The 27884-nt window shown below is 35.3% G+C and overlaps 2 protein-coding genes across 17 annotated transcripts in view; one reads left to right on the top strand and one right to left on the bottom strand.

Annotated features, from left to right (window-relative positions):
* The window catches only part of zgc:153738, a 50122-nt gene that overhangs the window by 11810 nt on the left and 10428 nt on the right, over positions 1-27884 (top strand). For 3 of the 12 annotated variants that reach the window (XR_012383735.1, XR_012383734.1, XM_073909540.1), the window contains exon 1: positions 27605-27783. The exons of 4 other annotated variants lie outside the window; for them this stretch is intronic. Coding sequence is in view for 2 of the 8 variants with exons in the window: in XM_073909540.1 (XP_073765641.1) it covers positions 27773-27783 (11 nt within the window). In the remaining 6 variants the exon portion in view is untranslated. Of the gene's footprint in view, positions 1-24679; positions 24953-27558; positions 27784-27884 lie in introns of those variants that run through there. 5 more of the 12 variants (XR_012383737.1, XM_068222969.2, XM_073909542.1 and 2 more) reach the window with 4 other exon arrangements.
* On the bottom strand, positions 188-27595 carry alkal1 (ALK and LTK ligand 1). Of its 5 annotated transcripts, XM_073909066.1 has the most exons (7): positions 26916-27578; positions 26796-26834; positions 23817-24083; positions 14737-14790; positions 12020-12100; positions 5370-5443; positions 188-2129 (listed from the first exon to the last, which is right to left on the bottom strand). In XM_073909066.1, the coding sequence occupies exons 3-6, from the start codon at positions 24070-24072 to the stop codon at positions 5379-5381; spliced, it is 456 nt and encodes a 151-aa protein (XP_073765167.1). In that variant the 5' UTR covers positions 24073-24083; positions 26796-26834; positions 26916-27578; the 3' UTR covers positions 188-2129; positions 5370-5378. The 5 variants fall into 5 exon arrangements, with proteins under 5 accessions (XP_073765167.1, XP_073765168.1, XP_068078950.1 ...); XM_073909067.1 differs by lacking the exon at positions 26796-26834 and having other exon boundaries at positions 27519-27595; XM_068222849.2 differs by lacking the exon at positions 26916-27578 and having other exon boundaries at positions 12020-12103; positions 26796-26819.

Here is a 27884-nt window from a genome sequence, read left to right as displayed (position 1 = left end):
AGAATGGAGAACATTTCTTAAGAGCTGACAATCCATATTCTAATCGATCATTAAACAAAAAGACCCAAAGTATGATAATTTCAAGCTCGCATAATTTGTTAGACACCACCAAGAATGTTTCAGAGAACTCCATCATCCCATCAAACCTTTTTATAATGAACATCTGAATAAAAAACAAAAGCAATAAGTGTGCTTGAATGATTTTATTCTTTCAAAGCATCAGTGCAATATTACCATTGTTATCAAACAAACAATGTGTTTTTGTCATTGAAATAATTTATCGTTTGAAGTTCTTTAAGTGCCAATGGTGGATATCGTGGAAATGACAGCATGGTATGAAACGTTCATCATTTCGTAAAGAGTATGGATGACTGAAATTAGGGTTGGGCGATGACGACCAATTTGCCATCGTACAATGTCCAATGTGAAACATCGTGATGGACGATGGCATCGTCGTCGTAGATGGCGGTGAATTAATAATTTATGAATAATTAATTCATTCATAATGAATTAATTATTTGTAGCTAATCGTTTCAACTACCTGACCCGGATGGTCTTTGTTTTACCCATAACTAGGGCCACACAGAATCTGCGTAATTTTTTTTGCTATTTTTATTTAGAATTTTGTAGATGATCTTCCGATTTGTGTAGAATAATTTCGGGAGTATCGTTATTAACTAAATACATGAAATTAAAAATAATAACTTTTTAACTGTTATTTAATGTTTTCAATGCAAATCCAATTAGATCCACTTATACATTGCTAAACAAAGCAAGTCTGTAATGTAATATATATCATAAAAGACAGAAAATATTACTTTACAAACTGTATTAACTGTAAAAAAATCATATAAAATTTTTCATATTAGTCAATGAAATTACTGAAATTAATAAAAAAAATGTAATAAATAGAAATTTACACACATTTACACAAGTAAATAAATAGACTCAATGATGGGCAAAAAATCTACGGATATCTGCACGCATAGATTCCGTGTGGGCCTATCCATAACCAAATTATAAATAAATAAACATGAGTTACACACAAATTTCTTCTGTCAATCACTTTTTCCGCGGGACACAGTGATCTGTGTTGTTACAATGGTGTCGACAAACTTGGTTGGTAAAAAAGTTGCACAACCAACAGAAACCAGCCAACAGTAGCTGAGGTTTTCACTAAAATGACTAAGTACAAGCGTGAAAGCGAATGATTAAAGCGACGTACTTTCAGCTGTGACACGTTACCTGATGCATTCAAAAGACAGAAGAGTCGTTAGATAGAGACAAGATTAATAAAATAACACGTTTAACAACTATAGTGAGACGCAATCCTACAATACATCATTGATAAACTGTTCGACGTGCACTGCTCTCTGGGGTTTTGAGCTCAGACGAGCACATGACAGTATCTGTCTCTGTGTGATCACGGAATGTGCATTTTTTTAGTGTTATAGTATGGAAGGAGGGATTTTCAGAAAACCTAGATAAAACACCAGTGCGGGCATGGATCTTTTTCATTCTGAAATGCCATTTTAAAACTAAGACGTATTAGTCTAAACAGGGCCTAAGTGTGTATTTTTCTCGGGAAAGTTTGCGAGAGGGGCGGTACAGAGGATCGGGATGCCATCTCAGTATTGTGATGTCTATTAGTCATCGGCGATGGACGATAGCATCGTCTATCGACCCAACCCTAGTTGAAATGACATATATTTAGATTTGCATTTAAAATAATACATGTCAATACAAAACAGAAATATATTTAATAGTAATGACGGTTTTAATGAGATACATATTCCAATATCCTCTCTGGTAATCAGGACAGAATATTTACACATCATTTAAATAAATAACTGGCAGCAACGATAAATAATACTTTCTTTAAAACTCATAATATCAAAAGCAAAGCTATTAAACAAAACTATATTTTAATAGCATCATAACACAAACATATAAATTATGATAAGCAAAAAATTATATTTTGTATTCATTCAGAACAATCTTTCGTTGGAAATGGAAATGACAGTAAATGAAAACAATGACAGTTAATTGCAGTGGTTTGAAGGCACTTCCTTGGAAAAAAATAATGTACTCCAAAATCCTCAGAGCTTCTTCTTTTATATCCTCAGGACCTGCGGCGCATAAAGAATCAGGTGTTAAATATTTAACAATAACACATCTTTCTTTTCGTTTAAAGCTGTACTTTCGGCATGCAGTTAGAAAAGTGACTAAATTAAGTTTAAAGCGAGTCAACCTGTCAAACACAGAAACAATGAACTTCAGATTTCTCTCCACTTGAATAGAAATCACTTATTCACCTCATAAAAGGCAATTTAACCATTTCTAATTGATTCAGAGGAAAAAACAGGCTTAACCGTAATCATAACCTAATAAAACCATCGTAATTCACCAGCTGCATTATTTGACGTTCACATTGGTAATGGATTCTTTCACCTTTCACTAACAAGTTCTTTGAATGTCTCATTTCATTGATGATGTCACAGGACTGACTGATTCTAGCACTGCGGTTCAGTCTTGAATTATTCTAAATATGCTTCTAGGAATTAAATGAGTAATGGTCGAGTCTCTGACACATGCGGTTATTTCATCATTTTATTATACAGTCCAATACATGCTTATTCAGTTGTATAAAACTGATAGATCCAAGCTTGTGCACTGCGTTTTGTTATTAGACATAAACACAAAGTTCAAAATCTCTTAAAGTCATACTAAATTAAATCGGCATTTAAATTGCCTGAACACGGCAACACGAGTGTCGTGTCACTTTATGTATCATCTTCAAAGCGGTTGGTTCATCGAGGAATGTACATTACAATGCAAATTCAAAAGTGGAAGATGTCTGGAAGTTGTTTTCTGCCTGCGTGAACCGTGCATTAACTGCATGCCTCCAAATGTAGCAGATGGCCATGATTAAACTGACATTATATCTTACTCAATATTTCATCTAAGGTTTCAGTTAAAGAAACATGCAAAACTTTCCCAACAGTAACCGGGAGCAGACCATGCTAGTACAAATGCTGCCACGTTCTTGTTTTGGAAAATAAATAATGAAAATAACAATGTCAAATACGCAATTATTCTTATTATTAATAATAATTGGAAGAATCTATCTATCTATCTATCTATCTATCTATCTATCTATCTGTCTGTCTGTCTGTCTGTCTGTCTGTCTGTCTGTCTGTCTGTCTGTCTGTCTGTCTGTCTGTCTGTCTGTCTGTCTGTCTGTCTGTTGCATTTTATTCTATATTCTGTCATTAGGATGACCGAGAATGTACAATAATATATTTATGTATTCACTAACTAGTCACTTTATTAGGTACACCTGTCCAACTGCTCATTAACACAAATTTCTAATCAGCCAATCACATGGCAGCAACTCAAACATTTAGGCATGTAGACATGGTCGAGACGATCTGCTGCAGTTCAAACCGAGCATCAGAATGGGTAAGAAAGGTGATTTAAGTGAGCTTGGGATTGTTGTTGGTGCCAGAAGGGCTGGTCTGAGTATTTCAGAAACTGCTGATCTACTGGGATTTTCACGCTCAACCATCTCTAGGGTTTACAGAGAATGGTCCGAAAAAGAGAAAATATCCAGTGAGTGGTAGTTCTGTGAGCGCAAATATTTTGTTGATGTCAGAGGTCATAAGAGAATGGCCAGACTGGTTCCAGCTGATTGGCAACAGTTACTCAAATAACCATTTGTTACATCTGAGTAGAGCTGCACGATTCTGGCTAAAATGAGAATCGCATTTTTTTTTTGCCTAAAATAAAGATCACGATTTTCTCACGTTTCTGTAGATGTAAAATAATGGTTAATATGAGTGGGCTGTTATTATTGTTATTCTCAATCATGTGGTGAAACAGCAATAGGGTTTGTGTAGCTGTACTGTTGGTTAAAATGCTAAATGATGTATAGACTTGGAATGGTGGACTTGAATAGACATTAGATTTGTTCTGGTCATTAATGCTGATGATAATTCTGATGTTGAGTTATTGTGTTTGAGACATGCTTACAATCTGTCATTTTCTGCTTAAAATCGGTTACTGGCGTGATTTCCGTGAATACAGAAGACTGGGTGGGTATTTTTGCATTTCAGCTGTTTTTTTAATACTTTTTGGGCTGGAATTAGTCAGCTAAATCTGGCAAAACTGTGCGCGCTTTCGTTTTTTTTTTCAGTGCTAAGAGCGGTTCACTTCCCGCGCTGCTCCCAAACGATCACTCTGTGCCACAAACTGACTGTTATTTACAACTTTATTACCTGTTATTCACAGCCTATGCAAGTTCTGTTCACTAAAGTAGACTTTATTCAGAGGCGCGCGTGCCCGCTCTCTGTGGTAACAGCTGACGGTCAGCTCACGTCACGTGTGATTTTGCGGTCGTAAATACATCATGACATGAAGACAGAAATGACATTTTTGGGGTGAATTATATCTTATAAATACAGGATGTGACTCTTTCAACACCATTTGGAGGTGTCCACATTGCTCAACAACGTATGTAAAACAATATGAAGACTTTTGCGGCCACCACTGCTTCACTCCTGAACTTGAAAATATGATTGACAGAATGGTAAGAAATGCTGGATTATGATCACCAAGGGGGTCAAATAAGGATCGGGATCTTTTATGATTAATTGTGCAGCTTTACAACCAAGGTATGCAGAAGAGCATCTTTGAACGCACAGCACATCCAACCTTGAGGCAGATGGGCTACAACAACAGAAGACCACACTGGCACCACTCCTGTCAGCTAAGAACAGGAAACTGAAACTACAATTCGCACAGGCTCACAAAAATTGCACAATAGAAGATTGGAAAAACATTGATTACGCGTCATGTCATAAAGCGTAAATCATCTTAGACTGGTTCCTTAAACATGACAATGAGTTCACTGTACTCAAATGGCCTCCACAGTCACCAGAACTCAATTTAATAGAGCACCTTTGAGATGTGGGGGAATGGGAGATTCGCAACATGGATGTGCAGCCAACAAATCTGCTGCAACTGTGTGATGCTATCATGTCAATACGGACCAAAATCTCTGAGGAATATTTCCAGTACCTTGTTGAATCTATGCCTCGAAGGATTAAGGCAGTTCTGAATGCAAAAAGGGTCTAACCCAGTCCTAGTAAGGTGTACCTAATAAAGTGACCAGTGAGTGTATATTGTCTATATATTCACTGTGAAATGCATAAAAATACTACATTTTAAAATGGGTGTACACATGTATGCTGTGCATTTTTTAAATTTTTTTAATTATATTTTTAACAGGTTTTTGTACTTAAAACAAAACACATCCCACTTGGACATCTTAAAAGTAGTTCAAAACATCCACAAATGTTTGTACTTACATGCGTTTTCTATGATTGTGTGCAAAGGGGACTCATCGCTAGCCTTGTTAGCAATCTTGCACATCTTTTATAATCTGTCAGAGACAAGAGGCAGAATGTTAAACAGACATTAACAACAGGGATGAAACACAGCTTCTGCCGTGACGTGACATGAAGCAAACGTCAGCACTTAAAACGCCCTGATGAAATTCTGCTTTAAGTGCAGCTCTCATCATGGGATGACGTAAAGAATGCGAACATAGCTAAGGGTTAGATGGATCCCAGCAAATAGCTTAATCTGTGCCCAAATAATGTACTTGATGGCCTAAAATGACTGTGTGGGATCAAGCACCACATGCCTCCACCCATAATGGTGTTTGTGAAGTCTGAACATCCCATTGCTGACCTTTTCCAAACACTGTCGCCATCATTTTCTCTCAAGGTAGAGCCACATTTCGGTTCAAGAGTGACATTGTCAAAGCAGAACTCAAACACAAGTATCTTGACAGGATATAGTAACGGATGACTTTGGATTTGCTGTTACCGTACATAAAAACATATCACGTTTCAAGTTTACTACAGTTTAGGGAGCATTTAAGCCATAAAAATGCTCTGGAAGACAGAACCTCTGATTTTCTTATGAATTATTATGCTTTTGCCATTTCCAGAGTTCCTCGTGGCTGCCAAGTTCTCAAATACAGCTGCTCGGTTATCGGTTTTGCATGAACTTGTTTACAAATCCCAGCGTACCAAATAATATCTCATCTTTAAACGTATTCTGCACTTTTTCACTACTATATTGCAATATTTCATAGCTCCTTATTTACAAATGAAACGTCCACGGTATCTAAAGTTGAGTTTCACAACACTTCGTTCTCCGTGGAGAACCAGAGAAGGAGGGTCATGGAGCAAGTTCACAAAACATCTCTGGCCACAAACACACAAGTGTTTTTACTTACGAAAAAACTAAACAAAACAGCCAATGTCTAGGGGAAATCAGGCAACTTTTGTGACCCAAAATATAAATCTGATCATCACTCTGGGCAACCACTTTGTCTCCGGTTTGTTTTGTGAAATATAGAATTTAACAGCGTTGAAGAAAAGAACCCTGATTAGGTTTGACATCTACTCTCTCTAAACAGAATAACAGTTTAGACAGCCCGTTAGGAAAGTGTTATTTAAAGGAAAAATGCAAACCTCTCATGAACACACAAAGTCCATGAGGACTAAGGGCGGAGGAGCATTTTTGGTGTAACTCCCTGTCAAAACATATTGTTTTTTACTTTTGAAAAATAAAAAAAACAGGCAGCGTTATTAAAGTTTATATCAAACAAACAAACAAACAAACAAACAAACAAACAAACAAACAAACAAACAAACAAACAAACAAACATTTGATTTATTAGGATCATAATGTTGGTTAGCATTTCATGGCTTTTAAAGGGAACAGCTCAGCCTAAAATAAAAAAATAAAAACATTTACTGTGTTAATCAACTCATGTCATGTCAAACCTACACATTTTTTCTTTACAAAATACAAAAGATATCTGAAGAACATCTAAATAATAATGAGCCATTTCAATTCAATTCTATGGTACACATTGCAAGGTTTCAGTTACAGTTTTTCTCAGTCGCTTTGATGCATTTCTCACTACACTATTTACATTTGCACAACAGTTAATGCATTTCTTAAAACAATTAGTCATTTGTGCACATCCTAGTAGCAGTTTCTCATTCCTTCCAACAAATTGCAGATGCTTTTAGACATGCATCAATTGCTTTCATACAACTCTCTGCTTTTTATAACATTATTCTTTGCTTATGTCATGTCAGTCAAAATTAACTAAACTTGTAAATGTTGAATAGTCATTGCATATAAAACTAATAGTCCTCATTTCATTACTTGAGTCGTTACATACAAAAATGTTGAACTAGTTGTCAAAATCTGTCAAACTAATTTTATAAAAAAACAAATGTAATCTTTATTTTTCTGAAAAAATCTTCCAAATTGAACAATTTCGTGATTGATTTACAGACCTGTGTTGTAGGTTCAGTTCCAATATGTTCTGCAATATAGTTTACAGTTGTGCCCAGCTTTACCCAAAGGAAGCTTATGCTATTTGTAAATAAGTGTGTGTTTATTCTTTTGCACAATACTGTGAATAAATTAGGATTGCAACGAGCAAATGCTGTAAAAATGTGAAACATACATATTCAGTGTCATACTCAGATACCTCACTAAATGCAGTGATGTCTGACTCTGCTGTAGTTTTCAAATGGCGGTGCAAATAGTATATACTGCTGTCTTGAGCATTTTCAGGACGTGTCACCAAAATCTGACTTTTTTTTGCATTGAAAAAATGTCCAGAGTAAACTGTCATAATGAAAACATGACAAAGCCATTTGACTATCTTGTTCATAAACAATGGTGTCAGGATTTTTTATCTTGATGATACTGACACTTTGATTGACATGAATACTTGCTTTTAAGAAATGAACTATACATTTTACATTTACATTTAGTCATTAAGCAGACGCTTTTAAGCGACTTACAAATGAGGACAAGGAAGCAATTTACACAACTATAAGAGCAACAATAAATAAGCGCTATACGCAAGTTTCAGGTCTGTAAAGTCTAAGAAGGAAAGTATTAGTAGTATTAGTATTTTTTTTATTTGTTTTTTTATGTACAGTTACTGTGATATTCAGAGGCAATTGCAGATTAGGAAGTTTTTTTGAGCATGAGCTTTTGCAAGTTATCAGCTAGGTTTTGCAGTTTGTACTGATTGTTTTGAGAAATGCATTAACTGTTGTGCAGAAATGCACTGGTGTTGTGAGAAACGCACCAAAGCGATTGAGAAAAACTGTAACATTAGTCATTGACAATGGTGTAAAGTAACTAAATACAAACCCTCAAGCTACTGTAATTGAGTAGTTTTTCTTAGGAATTGTAATTTACTATGTAGTTTTATAAATGTGTACTTTTACTTTCCCTTGAGTACATTTTTAGTGCAGTATTGGTACTTTCACTCCACTATTTTTTTTCAACCTGCAGTAACCACTTTATTTTTTCTTGTCTATGGGGATTAGAAAAATCAGTACTGTAATTCCCGTCCAATCAGATCGCTCAACAGAAGGTAAATCGCATCATAATGAACTACCTCATGATATGGGCGATTTATAATGACAGCAAACTGTTTAGAAACATTAAAATGTCAAATGTCAAATCTTTACACGTATTGACCCAGATACTGATTAGTTGTATGTCACAGATGAGAAGATGACGAATATTTACTGTATAATGACCGAAATGGTCTTAAATACCCAGCAGGCACAAGACATCAACATGACATCAGATTGACGTTGTACCCCAATGTCATGGGGACGTTTTTATTTGGAAATGAAAATCAGAACATTAGAACCCAATGATAGGCCAATGTCTACGTCCAGCCTAAAATCAACCAAATATCAATGTCTAATGATATTACAGCTTGACATGGTGTGGACGTTACCACTATGACGTCTATCAGACGTTGGATTTTGGTTGCCATACCCGAGAAATAAATGTCAGTATTTGACGTCAATATGGCGTTGGTTTAAGATGTTGGCTTGATGTTGGATTTTGGTCACTTTCTAACAACTTAAAATTGACTAGATATTAACGTCATTTGACATCATTATTGGGCATCAAAATAACTTCATCCTTAGACGCTAGCTAGACAAAATTTTGGTCATCTGTCATCACAACCTAAATATGACCTTATATTAACGTCTTATGACGTTATATTAATATTAACATCTTATAACCAAATATTAATGTGTGCCTGCTTTGCAATAACTAAATGCACTACAGAATGTTACGTTTACACACATGCACAAATTACATGTAAATGCATCAGCTTTTTACTCTTGAGTACTTTTGAAATGTCCACTATTTACTCATACTTTGAGTGATATTTACAACAGATACTTTTACTCTACTTGTACTACATTTTTGGGCAAGTAATGGTACTTTTACTTGAGTATGATTTTTCAGTACTCTTTCCATCACCGGTCATTGATGGTAATTAACTAATAAAGAACAGTTTTTCTAGAGCAGGGGTGAACAAACGTTTTCGAATAAAGGGTCAAAAACCAAATATCACTGATCGCCTTGGGCCAAAGATAATAATAAAAAAAATTTTACATTAAAATCGGCATGGGTAATTTCCTAATTCATTTAATAATTTCAAAAAAATATTAGAAAGCATTCATTTGAATTGTATTAACTAATGCAGTATAACTTAACTTATTGCAATAAAACATAAACAATCACATTTATAACACAGTGGAGTTCAATGAATACACTAGTCAAGCAGAATCTGCCTTCGCTGATTCGCAGATTCGCTTACCAAAGTCTCAGCATTGTTTCTCTCTATCTGATTCATCTACAGTACACTATTTACATTAAAACATTCAATCTCAGATAGCTTTTTTGGTAGCTTTTTTGGTAACAATAAAACAAACAAGTACAATTTTACATTAAATTTGAAATCAATCTCTGATCCATTCTCAGATGGCATGGGGGGCCAAATCAAAGGTTACAACTTTGGCTTGTGGGCCCTAGATTGGGCATCCAGAGCAATCCAGAGTTTATTTAGGTTCCGCAAATCCATCTAAGATGTAGACTTTTTTCCTCCAGTGGACTTTTTTTTTTTTTTTTAATAGCTAAAAACCATGTTCTGGGGTGAAGTTATATGAAGTGAAGTTCTTTTGAACTGGTTCATCTTTATAGTGAACTGGATGAACCAGTCAGTCCAAATTGGACCTTACTGTGTTAAACAGTTTGCATCAGCACATATCTCCAAGGTCATCTCAACTCAGTTTAGAATGTGCCCGACAGTCACTCCTATATGACTTTAGCCAAATGACCTACATACACCATCCTGCACTGCTCCAACAGTGGCTAAACTGAAAAAAGCACTAATAAGGCAGTGATAAACACATGTGTGACTTGAGCAAAAGAACAATTTAATGCTTTTACGTTAAAAAATGAATCGATCAGAACTTATAGCACTTCAGCTTAGTCTCTGATTTATCAGGAGTCATCACAGCAGAATGAATCACTAATTACTCGGGTATATGCTTTATGTGGCAAAATCCCTTCTAGCTGCAACCCAGCACTGAGATTGCCGCGAACCCCCAATGCTGGGAAACGCTCACACACACTCATACACTACAGCCAGTCTAGTTTATCCAGTTCACCTACAGCAGTGTTTCTCAACCATGCTCCTGGAGGACCACCAGCTTTGCATGTTTTCATGCCTGTTTCTCAATTCCAAGAACGCAGGGAACAAACTTGTGTTTTAGTAGAGACCAGTCTTGCCAGGTCACTTTTGAAAAACAAACTCGGGAGACTGCGCGAATGAGTCCTGTGAGAATTAGATGCTCTGTTTTTCCTGATGGTCACATAACCTTCACGTGTTTTTAATGGAAAATTATTTAAAAATTACAGCATTCATACAACAACTTACTGTTTCCCCCCTTTTTTAATATATATATAACCTTACAAATATACTTAGTACAATACAAAAAACTTATTTTAATATGAATTTCCGCAAATAAACACCCTTAATGTGTTTATGCCTTTAGTTAGATTTTCATGGTAATGTTTACTTTCACAGTCTCATTTAGGAAAACTCCTGAGATAAATAAGCTAAATCTCTGAACTTTAATAATAAACCTATATAAAGTGCGGCACTTCCCATCTCCTACTTTATTCAGCCGCAATGACTTCTAGGACTTCTCGAGCGAGTTCGCAACACGAGGACGCAAGATCAATGAAGAAAGCATATTGAGAAACAACCCATGTCTCCTTAACCAAACACCTGATTCAGATCATCAGCTCTTTAGTAGAGACTGAGAGACCTGTAATGGGTGTGACAGACAAAGGAGAAAACTAAAACATGCAGGGTCAGTGGTCCTCCAAAAATGTGGTTGAGAAACACTGACCTAAAGTATACTGTATTTCTTTGGTCTGTGGGCGAAATCGGTCGGGACTCAAACTAGCAACTTTCTTGCTGTGAGGCAACAGTGCGAACCACTAAGCCACCGTGATGCCATCAATCAAAACTAGTTGAAATTCATGCGTATGCCACATCATTTAATTCATTCAAGTTTCAATTCAAGCTTTACATTATTACATTAGTCAAAATCAGATGTGATGTGTATAAGGTGGACAGTTTATAAACCATAGTTAACCTGTGCTGTTTAAATACATAAACATTGAATTATTATGCAAATTAACCAATGAATTTATAAATTTAATCAGAAACAAACTGTCTGAAAGAACCAGTTCATGGAAAATAATTGAATATTTGTCTGTGGAGGTAATAATGGTGTAAATAATGTTTCTAGAAAACTGATTATTTCGCTTCACAGGACCTCAATGTATCGTCAGGAAGAACAGGTATTAATTAAGTTTGTTTTTTTACCAGTATTTGTTTTGTTGTTTTTTTAAGAATCACCTAGGACCACAGTTTCAGCTCAGTCTTTTGGAGAGAAAAAAAAAATCATCTACATCTTGTGAGCCAATCAAAAGCACATTTACATTTAACATATAATATTTTTGTGCACATACTATAGAAGAAAAATCACAATTATTATTTTTATTAAGTTAAAGATATACATACATGTCGGTCTGGAACAATCCCTTGTGTTGTGATAAATTCTGTGGAAATGTGTCCTGCATTCAGATGGAAACTTGACTGGCCCTGCTTGGGAAAAAGGTTGCAATCATGATAAGGTTTTATGGATTAGTTACTCTGATCCCTCTGAATTCAAAATGTCTGCTCACTCATTAGGTAAATGTGCTGAAACGCTAGAGTTGCTGTAACGGAGTCACTTTTTGACATGTGCAGAAACCCAGAAGAAGAATTAGCGAATGCCAACGCTTGACATGCAATCACAAGGGCAGAGTCTTAATGATTCTGATTCTGCCAAAGCTCTTACAAAGTTTCATTGTATGAGTTTCCGGATAACAGATTTTCGCACTAATTATCATAGGTGAATCAAGATTCTGAAACGATTAATCATCTTAAATGTGATTTGGCTAACATTTGGCCTAATGCATTTTTACAAGAGGCTTTAAAAACAACTTATTAAGGTCAACTTACAGCAAGCTTAACTTACAGTATTTGACTGGCTTTACATTAACTGTAAACAATGCTGAGTTCCACACAATCAATCTGTGTTTGGACAACATGAAGGAAATAAGTTAAAGGTGCAGTAGGTGATTGTCTTCAGAAACATTTTTTGTTGTTCTGGTAGAAAGTCTCTTCACATTCCAATAGTAATGATTAAAGTAAATGATCTAAATGTGTTTATATGCATTTTATATTCTGGGTAAGGCATAAGACTAAAAATTGTTCATCCAATTAAAATTTGTCGAGCAGACAATTCCCATAATTCTGATAAGTAGCCCAAAACTGTCAACAAATGTGGATTTGTACATCTGCGTACCCCACTCATGCAGATCCACCGTTTGCAAATGCTGAATCAAAACTTTTTAAAATCCTGAATCAAAATTGGAGTTAGTTTTGCACGCTAGAGTAAGGATGACACCATGGCTGAAGTAATTCTTTTAGACAGGTAATGTTATGTTTTAAAACAATTTCAGTCACGCAAATCTTATGTAGATGTTGTTGTTTTACAAATGGGTTATATGCACAGAAGTGTTCTTCCGGCAAAAAAATAATTGTCAATTTCATGTGATACCTTTTATAGCATTGATCATGTAGATTTTTATTTATTTTAATAACAAAACAAGTAAATAGTGCTATTCCGCCTAGCCTGCTTTACTAAGCTGAAGTTTTATCTTGACATAATTTTTGAACAATGACATCCTGTGACGCGGTCCCTATATTGTTTACCACGCTACTCTGAAAATTCAGTCTGAAATATTATGTATGGCACATGGCCCATTTCCACTGAGTGGTACGGTACAAGTCGGTACACTTTTATGGCCGTTTCCACTGTCAAAAGGAACCAAAAAGCAAACCGTATCTTACCACTTTTTGGTTACCCTTTACAAAGGGAACCTAGCACGACAAAAGGGTAGGCCAAAAGTAATAAGTGTAATTCCTGCACCCCGCCGGCCAACCACTAAGCAGAGTCATTTAAGGACAAAGCATGTGAGAGAGTTAGACCAGCGGTCCTTGCATGAAATATTGCACATTATAACAAGTTTTGCTTGCTTCACTACTGAAAACGCTCAAGATATAATACAGTTTTTTATATTTGGAATTGTAGCATTATTAAGTACAGTAAAGTTTTCTAACCGGCGAATGACATGATCTAGTGTGTTGTCTACTATCATTTGTATGGTACTCATCCGTGACTTCAGGAGACATGGCTTTGAACGGCAGGGAAGGGACTGTGTTCAAAGCTATTATGCTAACGGTTAGCATTCTGCACCTTTAACTTATTAGGGTAACACTTTATTTTGTATTTTTTATGGTTCATTTGAGTATTGGTAGACTGTCTGCTTAATATCTGTTGATACTGCTGCTAAACAGATGTTTAACTGACTATAAGAAACATGTCAACTTACTCTAACACTAACCCCAACCTAACAGTCTGCTTATAATCTAATGAGAATTAGTTGGCATGTAGATGCAATGTAACTTAAATTCAACAAACGGACCATCAAAATAAAACATGACCCTTATTAGTTTTTGCAATTTGAAATGGATTGAATATAAAACTATTCTGTTGTTCCCCCCCAAAAAAACCCTGAAATATTGTGTTTTTTTAGATTACTTATTTAAATAAGTAGTTTGAACAAACAACAAACATCAAGTGTTTGAATAGTGGCCTATAATTAAGAAAAAAGGCTAATAGTGAGAATTAAAAACAGATTTAGATTGATAAAATACAATCTAGCAACTTTTAAAAATAGCGAAACAAAAATCCGTTATTCCTCCATTATCATTTATAGGTCACATGACCAAGGGAATGTTTTATTTAAAACAGCCTTATCAAGTTGTAGAGTATGTGAGTTCATAAATGGTGCCTAGTTTATATATATGCATTTTCTGCTTTCCGGTTTTGTGTAAAACTGGAACAAACTTCTGGCAGCCCGATTAAATAACGACTCAAGAAGCAGATAGTACTTTGGTTATCATTCATGACACAGGAAGTGAAAGGTCAGGTCGAGTGCACCGCGTAGTGGGATGCAATATTACACAATGTACATGTAGCAATTGCAGACAAGACAATTCACATACTCGACAAACATACATGTAAGAATAGAAAATGTTTTATGCTATATTCTGAACATCTGGATGCAAAGTCACACATCAAGAAAAATCTTTGTAAATGAAACCTATTGAAATTGTTTTTTGTTTACCTGTAAAATGCTCTATAAATTTGTCTTTCATGCTTGTGTCTCTTGGGACAATCTCTGGAAAAAACAGACAAAAAAAACAGTGTTAATGTTTTGCTTTGTGTACCAGTCCATAAACATTTTAATTGACATAACTAGATCTTGAATCATATGCACTTAAAGCATGACACTGTAGTGAAACAAACCTCAGCAAGTAGCTTAACTTCAAACTAAAGCAGTTGGAGAAACATAGAAGTTGGATTCAACTTGATATTGGTTTGGCTGGAGACATTTGATGGAAGAAAATGAGAAAGACAAGCCTTTCGTCACTCTTGTCAAATTTGTTCCGTCAGTCTCTATACTGGCGTGCTTTTGTGGGATCCTCAAGCAATGTAAAGAATTACTTTAACAAAAGCAGAAATTGAGGGTGTGTGGTCCATGCAACTAATTATTTCTCTGGATTTGAATGTTCTCTAAAACAGTTGGTACGAATTATAACACGTTTTTGAATATTTTAATGTCAAAATTGTACATATTGTGCTTTAAAATAAAATAGAATAGGGCTTTGTTTCAGCATAAATATCGCAATGTGATCATTCGCAATAGTCACATCGCAGGATCTGCAATGTGACCAAGAACCATATTGTTGAGTGACTGTAAAGCTTAACCTTAATAGAGTGAAAGAGTGTTTTTAGGGCCTTTAAATAATTTAAAGAAATTGTAACTAAAAATGTATTGCATTTAACTTTTATGCAATGAAGACTGTGTGGTTTGATTTGCATGCACATGATTATTCAACTTATATTCGAATACAGTTAGATTAAAAAGTAAAATGCTCCTAAATTAATGCAGATTATCTGGCCTATGAAATCATCCCAATCAATATACAATTATGAGTTCCAAACTAAGCTATTCAAGTCATCTGCCGAGATTATTCTATTCATATCGCAATAAATATCACAATGTCAGATTTTTCAGATATCATATAGTATGGAGTCAATCTAGGGCCATATATATTTGCAAAATAAAATAAAGTTTTGCCAACAAAAAACAAAGTATTGAGCAAAAAATAAATAAATAAAATAAATAAATGCAAATATCTGGTTTAAAAATTAAAAAAAAATTATTTTGCTAACAAAAATAAGTGAAGTGATCCATCCATTTATCCATCCATCCATCCATCCATCCATCCTTCCTCATTTTCTTTCTACAACTATCTTCATCTGGAAGAAACCCCTCTCCTCACCTTCTTACAACTTTATCTAGAATGGGCGGTGTGGTGGCTAAGTGACTAGCACTGTTGCCTCACAGCAAGAATACCAATGGCGTTGGGTCCTTGCTGGGCTATCTGGTATTTCTGTGTGGAGTTTGCATGTTCTCCTTGTGTCCACCTGGGTTTCCCCCGTGTTCCCCGGTTTCCTCCCATTATCCAAATGTGCTCTATATTATAGATAAATAAGCCTAATGTCTTACTCTCAGGAAGTTTGCCTTGGCCTCAGCAGCGGGGGAGTTTGAGATCGACCAGAGCTCAATCTCCCCTCACCCTGCGAAAGGGGGGAGCTCTGGGCTCGAGGATCTCTTGAGCTCAGGGCTCTCTCCAAGAACAGCATGCCAAACAAGCTAAATATAAATCATGAGCTAAGTGTGAACTCTTAAAAGAACTGCAAAGAGAAAACTAAGTTTTGAGAAATAAAAATTAAATGTGCAAAAAATTGAAACGTGCAGAAATGTGAAGTGCAAAGTGAAAACGCCATCGCAAACTCACGGACTAAAAAGCAAATCAAAATAAGCACTGCAATTGACTGGATGGGTTTTGTAAAGGCAATGCTATAAAAATGTTTTTTATTATTTTTTATTGCAAATTATTTAGATTTTTTTTTAATTGCTATATTTTAATTTGCAGTTCTTATGAAAATTAATTTTCCCTTTGTAGTTCTTTATTTTTGTTGTCATTACTATTTTTTTAAGATGTGCATTTATCTATTTATGTATTTGCTTAATACTTTATTTTTTTGTTTGCAAAACTTTAATTTTGCAAGTATATATGGCCCTAGATTGACTAGTTTATAGTGCAGCCTTAAAATAGAACTTGCTAATATGATTATTTTTGCATTCGGAGTACAGTATGCGCTTTTGGTTACATGCGATTTCATGTTTTTTATATACATTCTAGTATGAAAGTTTTGATGAAGCATATTTTGTTTTCAAAAATGCAGACAATTTTGTGTGTGCGCATGTTTAGTGAACGGCTTCCATTATTATGTTTTCATTTCCTAAAAAGCATCAATTTCATATTTTGACAGCCTTCATATTTTAGTCTTTTAGATTTACCGTCAGGTTTGGTTAAACAGAAAACCTGACACTTTCCGGCACACAAATTGGTAAATGAGTTTAAAAATACCCACACAATGTCACTGCTAATTATAAAATATGTCGGGCATTCATAACAGCTCAAGCAGAAAAGGTATTTTATAAAATGCCAATTTTAAGTTGTGAATATTAAAAAGGAGACATTACAAACAGAACAAATTGGAGTTACTACATGTCTTGATTGTACTGCAAATTTACTTTGAAGAATTCTTTTGTTTTTAAAATGTTTTTCTGACATAAATATAAATGAAAAAAAAATACTACTGTGTTATATTATTGGATGTGATTCAGTGTATAGTATTTAGTCTGGGAGTAATTATGACATCAGCTTGCGTCCAGCTCAGTCACTAAATACACTGCCAAGCACATGGCATGAAGTCATTCTTCAAGTCTGTTTACTTACAGTAGCTATCTGTATACAGACATACAGTATTTGTAAAAATAATTCTCAGTATTAGTATTAGCTAGTATTAGCATATTTAAAGGCATAGTTCACCCTAAGATTAAAATCGTTTTTCAATCATTTTGACTCGCCACAAACTTGAGATAATTTGATAAATGTTGGAAGCTGGTAACTATTGACATCATAACATTTGTTTTTTTCTACCATGAATGTCAATGGTCACCAGTTTCTAACATTCCTCAAACTATATTCTACTGTGCACTGTAAAAAATCTTGCTGGCTTAAATTTAGTTGAATACAATGAAAAGTTCTATCCATTTTCACACTTAAATTAGTTAAACAGACTAAAAAAAGAAAACTAAACTTATTGTAACAAAAAGTAACATAAAACATTTGTTGTCATGAATTTTTAAAATAATTTCTTTACATTGTGTTCAACAGAGTAACGAAAATTAAACATATTTGTGATGAGCGAGGGGTTGGTAAATAAAGGGTCAATTTTGTTGGGGTGGTGCAAACTATCCTTTTAGTAAAGATTCATCTCATTGACAGCCTTCCCAAAATGTCTGCAAACCTGAAAATATGACTTAAATTTTTACATCACCCTACATACAATCACGGCCACTTTATTAGGTACATCTTACTAGTACAGAGTTGAACGGCTTTTGCCTTCAGAACTGCCTTAATCCTTCATCGCATAAATTCAACAAGGTACTGGAAATATTCCTCAGAGATTTTAGTCCATATTGACATGATAGCAGATTTGTCAGCTGCACATGCAAAATGTGAATCTCCCGTTCCACCACATCCCAAAAGTGCTCTATTGGATTGAGATCTGGTGACTGTGGAGTCCATTTGAGTACAGTGAACTCATTATCATGTTCAAGAAACCAGACAGAGATGATTCACGCTTTATGACATGGCGTATTATCCTGATGGAAGTAGTCATCAGAAGATGGGTGCACTGTGGTCATAAAGGGATGGCCATGGTCAGCAACAGTTCTTGAGTAGGCTGTGGCGTTGACACGATGCTCAGTTGGTACTGATTGGGCCCAAAGTATGGCAAAAAAATATCCCCCACACCATTACACCACCAGCACCAGCCTGAACCGTTAACACAATGCAGGAGTGACCCATGCTTTCATGTTGTTGACACTAAATTCTGACACTACCATCCAAATGATACAGCAGAAATCGAGACTTATCACACCAGGCAACGTTTTTCCATTCTTCTATTGTCCAGTTTTGGTGAGCCTGTGTGAATTGTAGCCTCAGTTTCCTGTTTTAAGATGACATGTGTGGCACCTGGTGTGATCTTCTGCTGCTGTAGCCCATCTGCCTCAAGTTTTGACTTGTTGTGCATTTAGAGATGCTCTTCTGCACACCTGGGTTGCAACAAGTGGTTATTTGAGTTACTGTTGCCTTTTATCAGCTTGAACCAGTCTGGCCATTTTCCTCTGACCTCTGGCATTAACAAGGCAATTGTGCCCACAGAACTACCGCTCCCTGGATATTTTTTTTTCCTGACCATTCTCTGTAAACCTCTAGAGACGGTTGTGCATGCAAATCCCAGTAGATCAGCAGTTTCTGAAATACTCAGACCTGCCTGTCTGCCACCAACAACCATGCAACATTCAAAGTCACTTAAATCCCCCTTCTTCCCCATTCTGATGCTCGATTTGAACTGCAGCAGATCATCTTGACCATGTCTACATGCCTAAATGCATTGAGTTGTTGCCATGTGATTGGCTGATTAGAAATTTGCACTAATGAGCAGTTGGGCAGGTATACCTAATAAAGTGGCCAGTGAGTGATTAACGGTGATTTAACAGTCATTTAACAGTCTATCAGATCTCAAACCTATAAATAGCTGTAACACAAATGTGCAATAACCTCTCGGAAAACATCTATTAAGATGATGATATAACTGATTATAATCAAATATACGCCATATGTTTGACAGTGGTGACTACATGCTTGACGTAAGAATGATGGACAGCCCTGTTTGAAGCATGCATGGAAGAACGCAATCCCAGACTGATAATCCAGCACCCAGTAAATCTGCTGGAGGCTTGGGGTCCTTGCTAATTATGCACAATCTGTGGCCCGGCGACCCTGTGACAATGTCCCCGCATGTAGACCATACAGTATCAGTTCCGGCCTATCGGAGTAAGGAGATTATTGCATGCAAACTTGTAATGCCTATCAATGTCAGGTCCACAAATCCATGCAGTGGCTAATTTTAACCCTCCACAGAACTCAGGATAACCGACACTGCTCTATGAATGAGTTGCACTTTCATTCAAAATACAGCGACTTCCTGCAGTTGCGATGTCTATTTGTATACCTCGCTTGTGGGTTATTTAATTTTTAGACATTTGTCAAGATGATGCATTATCAAGCACCTATCAGCATAATAATACGCAGTCCATACGCATGTTGTTGCACCTGAGTCTTACATAACATGACTAAATGCCTATACTAATGGGCTGTTCTGTTCAGATTGTCTATTCACATTGTAGTACACCGTGTTGGCTGTTTTGGATTATGTAAAGGATCATGATATCAGCATCAAGATTTTAAAACCAGCATTTCTTCACTGGAATAAAATCAGTCTCGTTGCAAAACTTAAAAGGCAGTAAACTCATTCAAAGGTCATCCAGATCAGAGACTGCAGATGTTTATGGGTGTAATTTGTCCTTTGGCAAACAATTTAAGTATAAAAATGCACACCAATTTTGTTTTCTTTTGTTGTGGATGTTAAAGAAACCAGCTCTGAATCAGGCCGACCAGAAAACTGTCACTGTCACTTTTTTTTAAAACCGTCAAAGTAATGGGGTGTCAAAGCAATGATGAAACCACATAATAACATCAAATACAAAACTATTCTCAAGTGCTGCACAAATTCTAAAATATCTCTAAATACATCAGAACACATTGGTCAGCTACATGACATGGGGCATTCAGTAGTTGACATTTAACACTAGGCAGTTACACCAATAAATATTTCAAGTGTTATAACTTTAAGCATGCTAAAAATCCAGAAAAGGAACTAAAAACGTCAACTGCAATCATACAAAGTTCCAAGAACACTTTTGTGTGCCAAAAAACTGTAGAAATGTCTGTGTTTATCAATGTTTCTCTTAACTTTCTTGTCGCGTCGTCAGAGTGTTTGTTTACAGGGGGAAGTTAGGGTTCTTCAGGTTCTGGAATCAGATACTCTAAGAATTAATATTTGTTATAAAATTAATATTTTGATTCCTGTGTGCACATTTTTATTTCTTTTTTTTTAATATTTTTTGGAAAACTGGCAGGACCTTCTGCACTGATGAGTGACCAAATCTTGAATAATAATCTAAACATAAATCTAATGATGGACTACGGGAGGTGCTCAAAAGTGTGGCTACATTTGGTAAAGAATAGGCATGGGCTCGGTATAAGATTTTGACTGTATTATAATCTTGGATAAAAATTTCATGGTATCAAAGTATTGTCATTACTGCTTTAAAATAAGTTCTTTTTAAATGTCTGATTAAAAGCAACAATTTGAACACAATATATTTTATTTGAAGAAACATTTCATATATTGGACCAGTAGTTTTTGATGTGGAGGTTTCTTTTCTGCTGGAGAAACTGTTGCCCAAAAACAACTAAATAAAATAGTTATAAAAACCTTGACTTTTCCAAACCATGGTAAACCTTAAAATCATTATTGTCTCATGCTTATTAAAAAGCTAAGTGCAACTACAGTTATAACTAAGGTGTCACAACCAACATGACCAAGCATTGTGCTAAAATATTTCTCAAACGAATTTTATAAAAAACAAAATCATAAATGCATGTTATAACTGTAAAATAGAATAAAGTGTGATCGGAAATAAAAAATTATTAATAATTTAATTAGTTGATGTATAAAGTAGTATCAGTATTTTGCAGTATTAGACAGTATTAGAGTAAATCACACTCAAGTAAAAGTACCATTACTTGCCTAAAAATGTAGTGCAAGTAGAGTAAAAGTACCTGTTGTAAATATTACTCAAAGTATGAGCTGATGCATTTACATGTAATTTGTGGATGTTTGTAAATGTAACATTCTGTAATGCATTTACTTATTGCCCAGCAGGCACACAACATCATAAGACGTTAATATTAGGTTAGATTTAGGTTGTGATGTCAGTACACAAAATTCAATGTCTAGCCGATGTCTAAAAACTTTTATAAAGACTGTTATTTTGATATCCAATAACGACATCAAATGACGTTGATATTTGGTTTATTTTAGGTTGTTTTAGAAAGTGACCAAAATCTGACGTCTTGTCAACATCTTAAACCAACGTCATATTGACATCAAATACTGACATTTATTCATCAGAATCCAACGTCTGATAGACGTCATAATGGTAACGTCCACACAACGTCAAACTGTAACATCATTAGACATTAATATTTGGTTGATTTTAGGTTGAATATTGGACATTGACGTAGGCCTGACATTGGATTCTGACGTCAACTTGATTTTCATTTCCAAACATAATCCAATGTCCCCATGATGTTAGGGTACAACGTCAATCTGATGTCATGTTAACGTATTCTGCCTGCTGGGCATTTAAGGCCTTTTCGGTCATCATACAAGAAACATCCATTATCTTTTCAACAGTGGCATACATCTAAAGAGTCTCTTGCTTAATGTGTATTAAAATTTTGGAAATCGTCTTGGACCCTTTTAATGCGTCCAAACAGTTCGCTGCAATTATAAATCGCCCATGTTTTGAGGTAGTTCATTATGATGTGATTTACCTTCTACGTGCGATCTGATTGGACAGGAACCACATAACTGGTTTTTCTAATCCCCATAGACAAGAAAAAATAAAGTAGTTACTGCAGGTTAAAGAAAAATAGTGGAGTAAAAGTACCAATACTGCACTAAAAATGTACACAAAGGAGGAGGCAGAATAAGAATTGGAATTGATAAAATTTGAATGATACCCAAACGCTATGGGCAGTACAAGGCACTGTCATAAGAGTCAGCAACACAAACTGCATCGGGACCTGATGTTGAAGAGAAAACATTGGCTAATACTCATTTTTACAGTTCTTTTAGTGCACAAAAGTGTTCTTGATGCTTCATAAGAGCGCTGTTGAACCTCTGAAATCACATGGGAAGATTTGACAATGTTTTTGGTTCCTTTTCTCGACTTCTCTGAGCTCTCTGATTAGTTCATCTTCGAAACACAAATCAAACTAAGGTCGTAGGCCATTGGAATCACAGGACTGTGAGTAATTAATAACAGAATTTTCATTTTTGGGGCTGAAATAACCGCTTAATGGAGTGAAAACGAGAAAGCAAATGACCCAAAATTACAGGTATCTCTCATTTTCTTAAAATAATCCATGTTTTTATACAGAAGCAGAATGTGACTAAACAATACATCAACAATACAAAAGTAATAAATTGTCATGTGATAAATGTGATTCATATATTCTTATATAGGAAGACGATGGGTTTTGTGTGGATAAAATATCCATGCTTAATGCTCCAACTTTTTTCAATGGCTGCCAGCATCTGCCATTTACGCATTCTGGATAGTCAAGTGATCTACAACGTAGGACATGCGTCATATGTTGTAACTCGACTCTCCAATGAAGCCCACTGTTGTTGTAATTATTAATCATATGATAGATGGATGTGCTTTTTAGAGCTTTAACAACTTCTAAACTATGCAATTGAGAAGAGTCAAGATATTATTCAGTTGTGCTTATTTAATAGAAGAATTTCAGGCACATCTAAGAGAACTTGCGGGTGATTAAATTAAGATATAAATTTAAATTTTGGGAACACTATTCCATTAATAAACAACCCAAATAGTTTCAGAGTTATGCATGAAGCACATTTTCAGGCACACACACTTTTTTTTTTTTTTTTTTTGTGAAATGCAGCAGCTCACCAGCAGTTTTCTAAAGGCGCACACCATTACATGTGACAATTAGCTCCATGATTTCCCAAGCTTATAAACTTTCTCTGAGCAGTTCTTAGATCTACGCTGGTGATTTCAGCGTTATGTTATCTGCCTAACAAGACCATAAGCATTCATTTTACCACCCTCTGTAGATCAAAAGAGTGTTCCTTAATCCAATTTCACAGCTTTTTTTTTAAACTGGACTTTTAACATTGAGCCAATTATTACAGGTTATGTTAATGTCACTGCAATTCATCAACACAAAATATGACGAGCTGTCAGCGATTAGGTGTTAAAAGTGCATTTGATATGCAGAAACAGGAAGGAGTTAATGCCCTGGATTACATTTATCACCTGATCTCAAATCAGCTTACCTATTGGTCTGCTGTTGTCCGGCTTGGGCAAATGTGCAGTGTTTTCACGCGAGGAAAACTTAGCATCTTGAGATACAGAGTAGAGGCCACTGGTGACGCGTCTGGACGCGGGCTTTTCCCCGATCACTTGCAGGATTAGATTAAGCAGAGTTTTCCTTTCCGACTCCTTTACCTCCTTGCTGTCCATGCACTGGCTGGAGGTGATGAGCAAAAGAATCATACTCAACAAGATGTGCCATCTCTTCTCAGCCCGCATGGCTTTCCAGACTGACAAACGAACAAAACAGGAAAGCAAGTCATTAAATCGTCGCATAGCCTAGTAAAAGTTGATACGCGCGTAAATGCGCACTTGGCAAAATTTGCGCAGTGGTCCTGCGTTATTATAGGCAGATTTTTGTACAAGTCACGACATATCTACACTATATAAATGCATAATATCCAAATATAAAATAAACAAATACAAATTTTAAATGTTTTAAATAAACACATCCTTGATTTGACCTAAATCTAACCATTGCGCATTGTCCACGTTTAATTTCTTTAGAAATTATCCACTTCAGCGTAATCACTAATTATAGTCACAGAGGCAAAAATAAATAGACTTACACGATTATATATTGGTAGGTGCTTCTGCCTCTAATGATGTGGACGCAAAGTTGCCAGAGAAAAATATATCTTCCAAAAGTTCCTGTTGTCTCGTGTCTTTCTTGAGAACATGCGTCTTGTTTTTATACGTCAAGTGCGAAGCTTCTTGAATGTAATACAATCGATATCGTGTGGGTGGCAAATGTAGACATCTTTCCCTTAGTTTTTTTTTTTCTTCTCAACTCGTGGTCAGTTCCTTTGACACTCGCCCCTCCTTTCGTTTCAAACTCATCACAGAAGTTCAGATAACAATAAAAAGTGTCTCAAAACTCCTCTATGCGGTTTTTAAAAAGAATCATAGCTGGCAAAGTGCTGAATGCGTAAATGTTCTTGGAGATATCCATCGCGCCACGCACCCCATGGAAAGGATGGGGAACCTTCACGTATCCAAATATACTTGCTTTAAATGTAGCCGAGCAGTGAAATAAACGCCTGGACGTTTTTGTTCATGGATGGTCGGGTCTTGTGACTGCACTAAGCGCGCTATCCTGGTAAGCCCCGCATGTTTCCACCTCCCAACTCTGGTTTGCACTTGGCTTTGTGCTGGTATTACACGCTTAGCGCATAAATGCCAGGTTTCTTAACTTTTTTTTGTCTCGTAAACATGGACCAGTCGTCTGGTTTGAATGATCTTAAGCAATTAAATATCAAATGAATTTTCACTCTGTCTCAAACTGGCTTATGTAAACCAACTGAACGTTGATTATTTCTGTAAGCTTCTTAATATTCCTGTGTTTCCCCTCGGGGGTCTGAGAAGGTCTCGCAAGGGTCATGTCCTTAAAATCTGGACTTCAGCTTAGATGCAATGCGTGATTGTAATGATATTTCCAATTTTGGCAAACAAACTTGAAAGAACTTTCACTCTTTACATTGATAATTTACTCAAACTTCTGTCATCATATTCACCCTCTGGTTGTTCCAAACATGTTTGAATTTCTTATTTTTGTTGAACACAAAGGAAGATATTTATAACATTTGACATATAGGCTAGCCACTGATTTCCATATACCCCGCACTTAGGATGTTAATGATTATGATAACATTCTTCAATACACCTTGTGTTCTACAGAATAAAGAAACCCAATAAAAGTGTAGAAGCACCTGCAAACAACCCCCCATGCTTTCCCCAAAAAAGAGGTTTTCACTAGATTTTGGTTTTCCATAGAAACCATTTTTTTTGTTATCAAATGTGTTAATTTTTTTAAAGAACAATTTTTAGATGTATTTTACTAAGAACCTTTAGGAAAATGTAACACTTAGTGGAAAAATCTCAGTTTAAAGATACTTAATTGAAATAGAACGCATAAATAAACCTTAATTTTAAGACTACATTGAAATAAAATGATTCAAAGATGATTCCTTGGATTTACTAAATTTCTTTAAGTTAAGTGGTTGTAAACAATTAATTTGGGTTGAATTTAAACAAAAAAATGTTGTTGAACATTGCTAAATCTGATTTGTTTGTTTAAATTCAATACATACATTGTTTGCAACAATTTTGCAGACATCATTTCTTTCAGTGAGCTTATATAAATTTAAAAGAAGAACTTGTAATGAAGTCTTAAATTTAAATTCTGAACTGGTGAGCGACATACAGTAAACAAGAGCATATTTATTATGTTTTGTTTAAAGAAACCCAATTGTTCTGTAAAATGCTTAGTTTTATGATAATTACGGCAGTATTTATAAATTACAAATAATAATAGTAACAAAAATAAAGCTAAAAAAACAAACAAACTAAAATATATATAAAAATGGAAATTTCAAAGCTAGATTGGTTGCATTTAATGGTGAGTACAAGCTAACCCTGGCATATTAAATGAGAGTCAAAAAAGCAACAACACTGAAAGAAATGATGTCTGCAAAATTGTTGCAAACAATTTATGTGTTGAGTTTAAACAAACTAAGTCCAAATAAATTTATCACAGCCAATCAACTTAAAAAATTTTTTAGTAAATAAAATGAGTCATCTATGAATCGTTTTTTTTTTCAGTGAACTTCATTCAGCTGTTGTTCTTGCAGGAATGTCATTGAACCTGCTTCTCATAAGGGAATTTGAAGGAAATGACATTTTCCAGTGTGACATGAAGACACACACATCTTCATACTGCTATTATGAGCAGCAACAATAATCAGTTCAGATATTTCAGTAAATCTCAGATTTGCACGAGGACAATTGAAGCTAAGCTTTACTTTTAAAGTTCACACATTTGCTAATGACATTGGAATGCTGCATTTTCGACACTGCAGAACGGAGCAAAAGTGAAACATGACCTGATATAGCCTTTGACCCAGTACTTCAGACATATTATTGGAATGCTTTAGTCTACTTACCACCACAGGTCCTGTTATTTAAAGCCTCGTGAACTCTCCCTGAACAAAGTTAGAGACAAAACACAATTAAAATATTGTGTTTGGCGACATCAGGGGGTGTATTTCTAAACTGCACCTTACCTCGGATGTATGTGCCTGAAAGTTTTGAGATATTTATAATGTATTGAGTTAATTCTCTCTCTCTTGTTTTAAAGTTGAATTATTTTTTAACTTTGGTGTATTGATCTATATTAAATGCAGTGCCTAAATTACCACACGGTAACAAAAATAGTGCGTACTAACTGTTCCTACAACTTCGAAGTGTAAATCATAGGTGTAAACATTTTCAGGAAGCTTAGCTTGCAAACTCTCGTTAAAGTAATTTGCAACAAAGACTAAAATGATTTTGTTGTCGCATTAACGTTACATGACGTTTAGGGCCACCCATAATGCATATAAACAGACTTAAAAAAATTAAAAATATGAGCGTTTACTTGTTATTGTTTTCTTCGTTATTGTCAACATTCAATATCCTGTTCTAAGCTCTATTATATTAACGTACGTTTACATAATTCATTGATATTGTCTACTGAACAGTTCAACAAATGATCATAATTTAAAAAAAAAAACATATTTAAATAATGATACAGAAAACTACAAACACAATTTTGTTTAACCTAAACCCCTTTCTCACTCATTTAGTTTAAATCATACGTAACGCTATATATAAACACCATCGTGTACCAGAATGTCTATCCGAGAATGAAGCTGATCACCGTAATTTGATCTACTTCCGTTGTGCGTAAGCGTTACCTTAGAAACAGCCTGACAACAACGTTTCAAGTTAGTCAGCTATGAACATGACTCTCCGTAAAAATGATTCATTTGAGTTGCATTACTTTTCTTCCGAAGCGTAGTTTTAGTTTTGAACTTTGAATATTTTAACTACAAATATGCTGTAACTCCTGCTCACAAAGGAAGAGTTTAGTTTATCACCGATGTCGCACAGGTTTGTGGGTTATAATCACAGTAAACAACGATAGCTTTCAAGGAATATAGCTCTAGCAAATGTCATAGCCCTAACTTGTACAATAACTTGTATTATGATAA

This window comes from Danio rerio, chromosome 8, assembly GCF_049306965.1.
Source record: "Danio rerio strain Tuebingen ecotype United States chromosome 8, GRCz12tu, whole genome shotgun sequence".
Taxonomy (NCBI): domain Eukaryota; kingdom Metazoa; phylum Chordata; class Actinopteri; order Cypriniformes; family Danionidae; genus Danio; species Danio rerio.
This window is presented reverse-complemented; position numbering and strand designations above follow the sequence as displayed.

Excerpts from the sequence above, each read along its gene's own strand:
- alkal1 (XM_068222849.2), bottom strand. The coding sequence starts at position 24,072 with ATGCGGGCTGAGAAGAGATGGCACATCTTGTTGAGTATGATTCTTTTG. Across the intron at positions 14,791-23,816 it reads GGACAACAGCAGACCAATAG|AGATTGTCCCAAGAGACACA; the intron begins GTAAGCTGATTT and ends TGTTTTTTCCAG. Across the intron at positions 5,444-12,019 it reads GGATTGTTCCAGACCGACAT|ATTATAAAAGATGTGCAAGA; the intron begins GTATGTATATCT and ends TGTCTCTGACAG.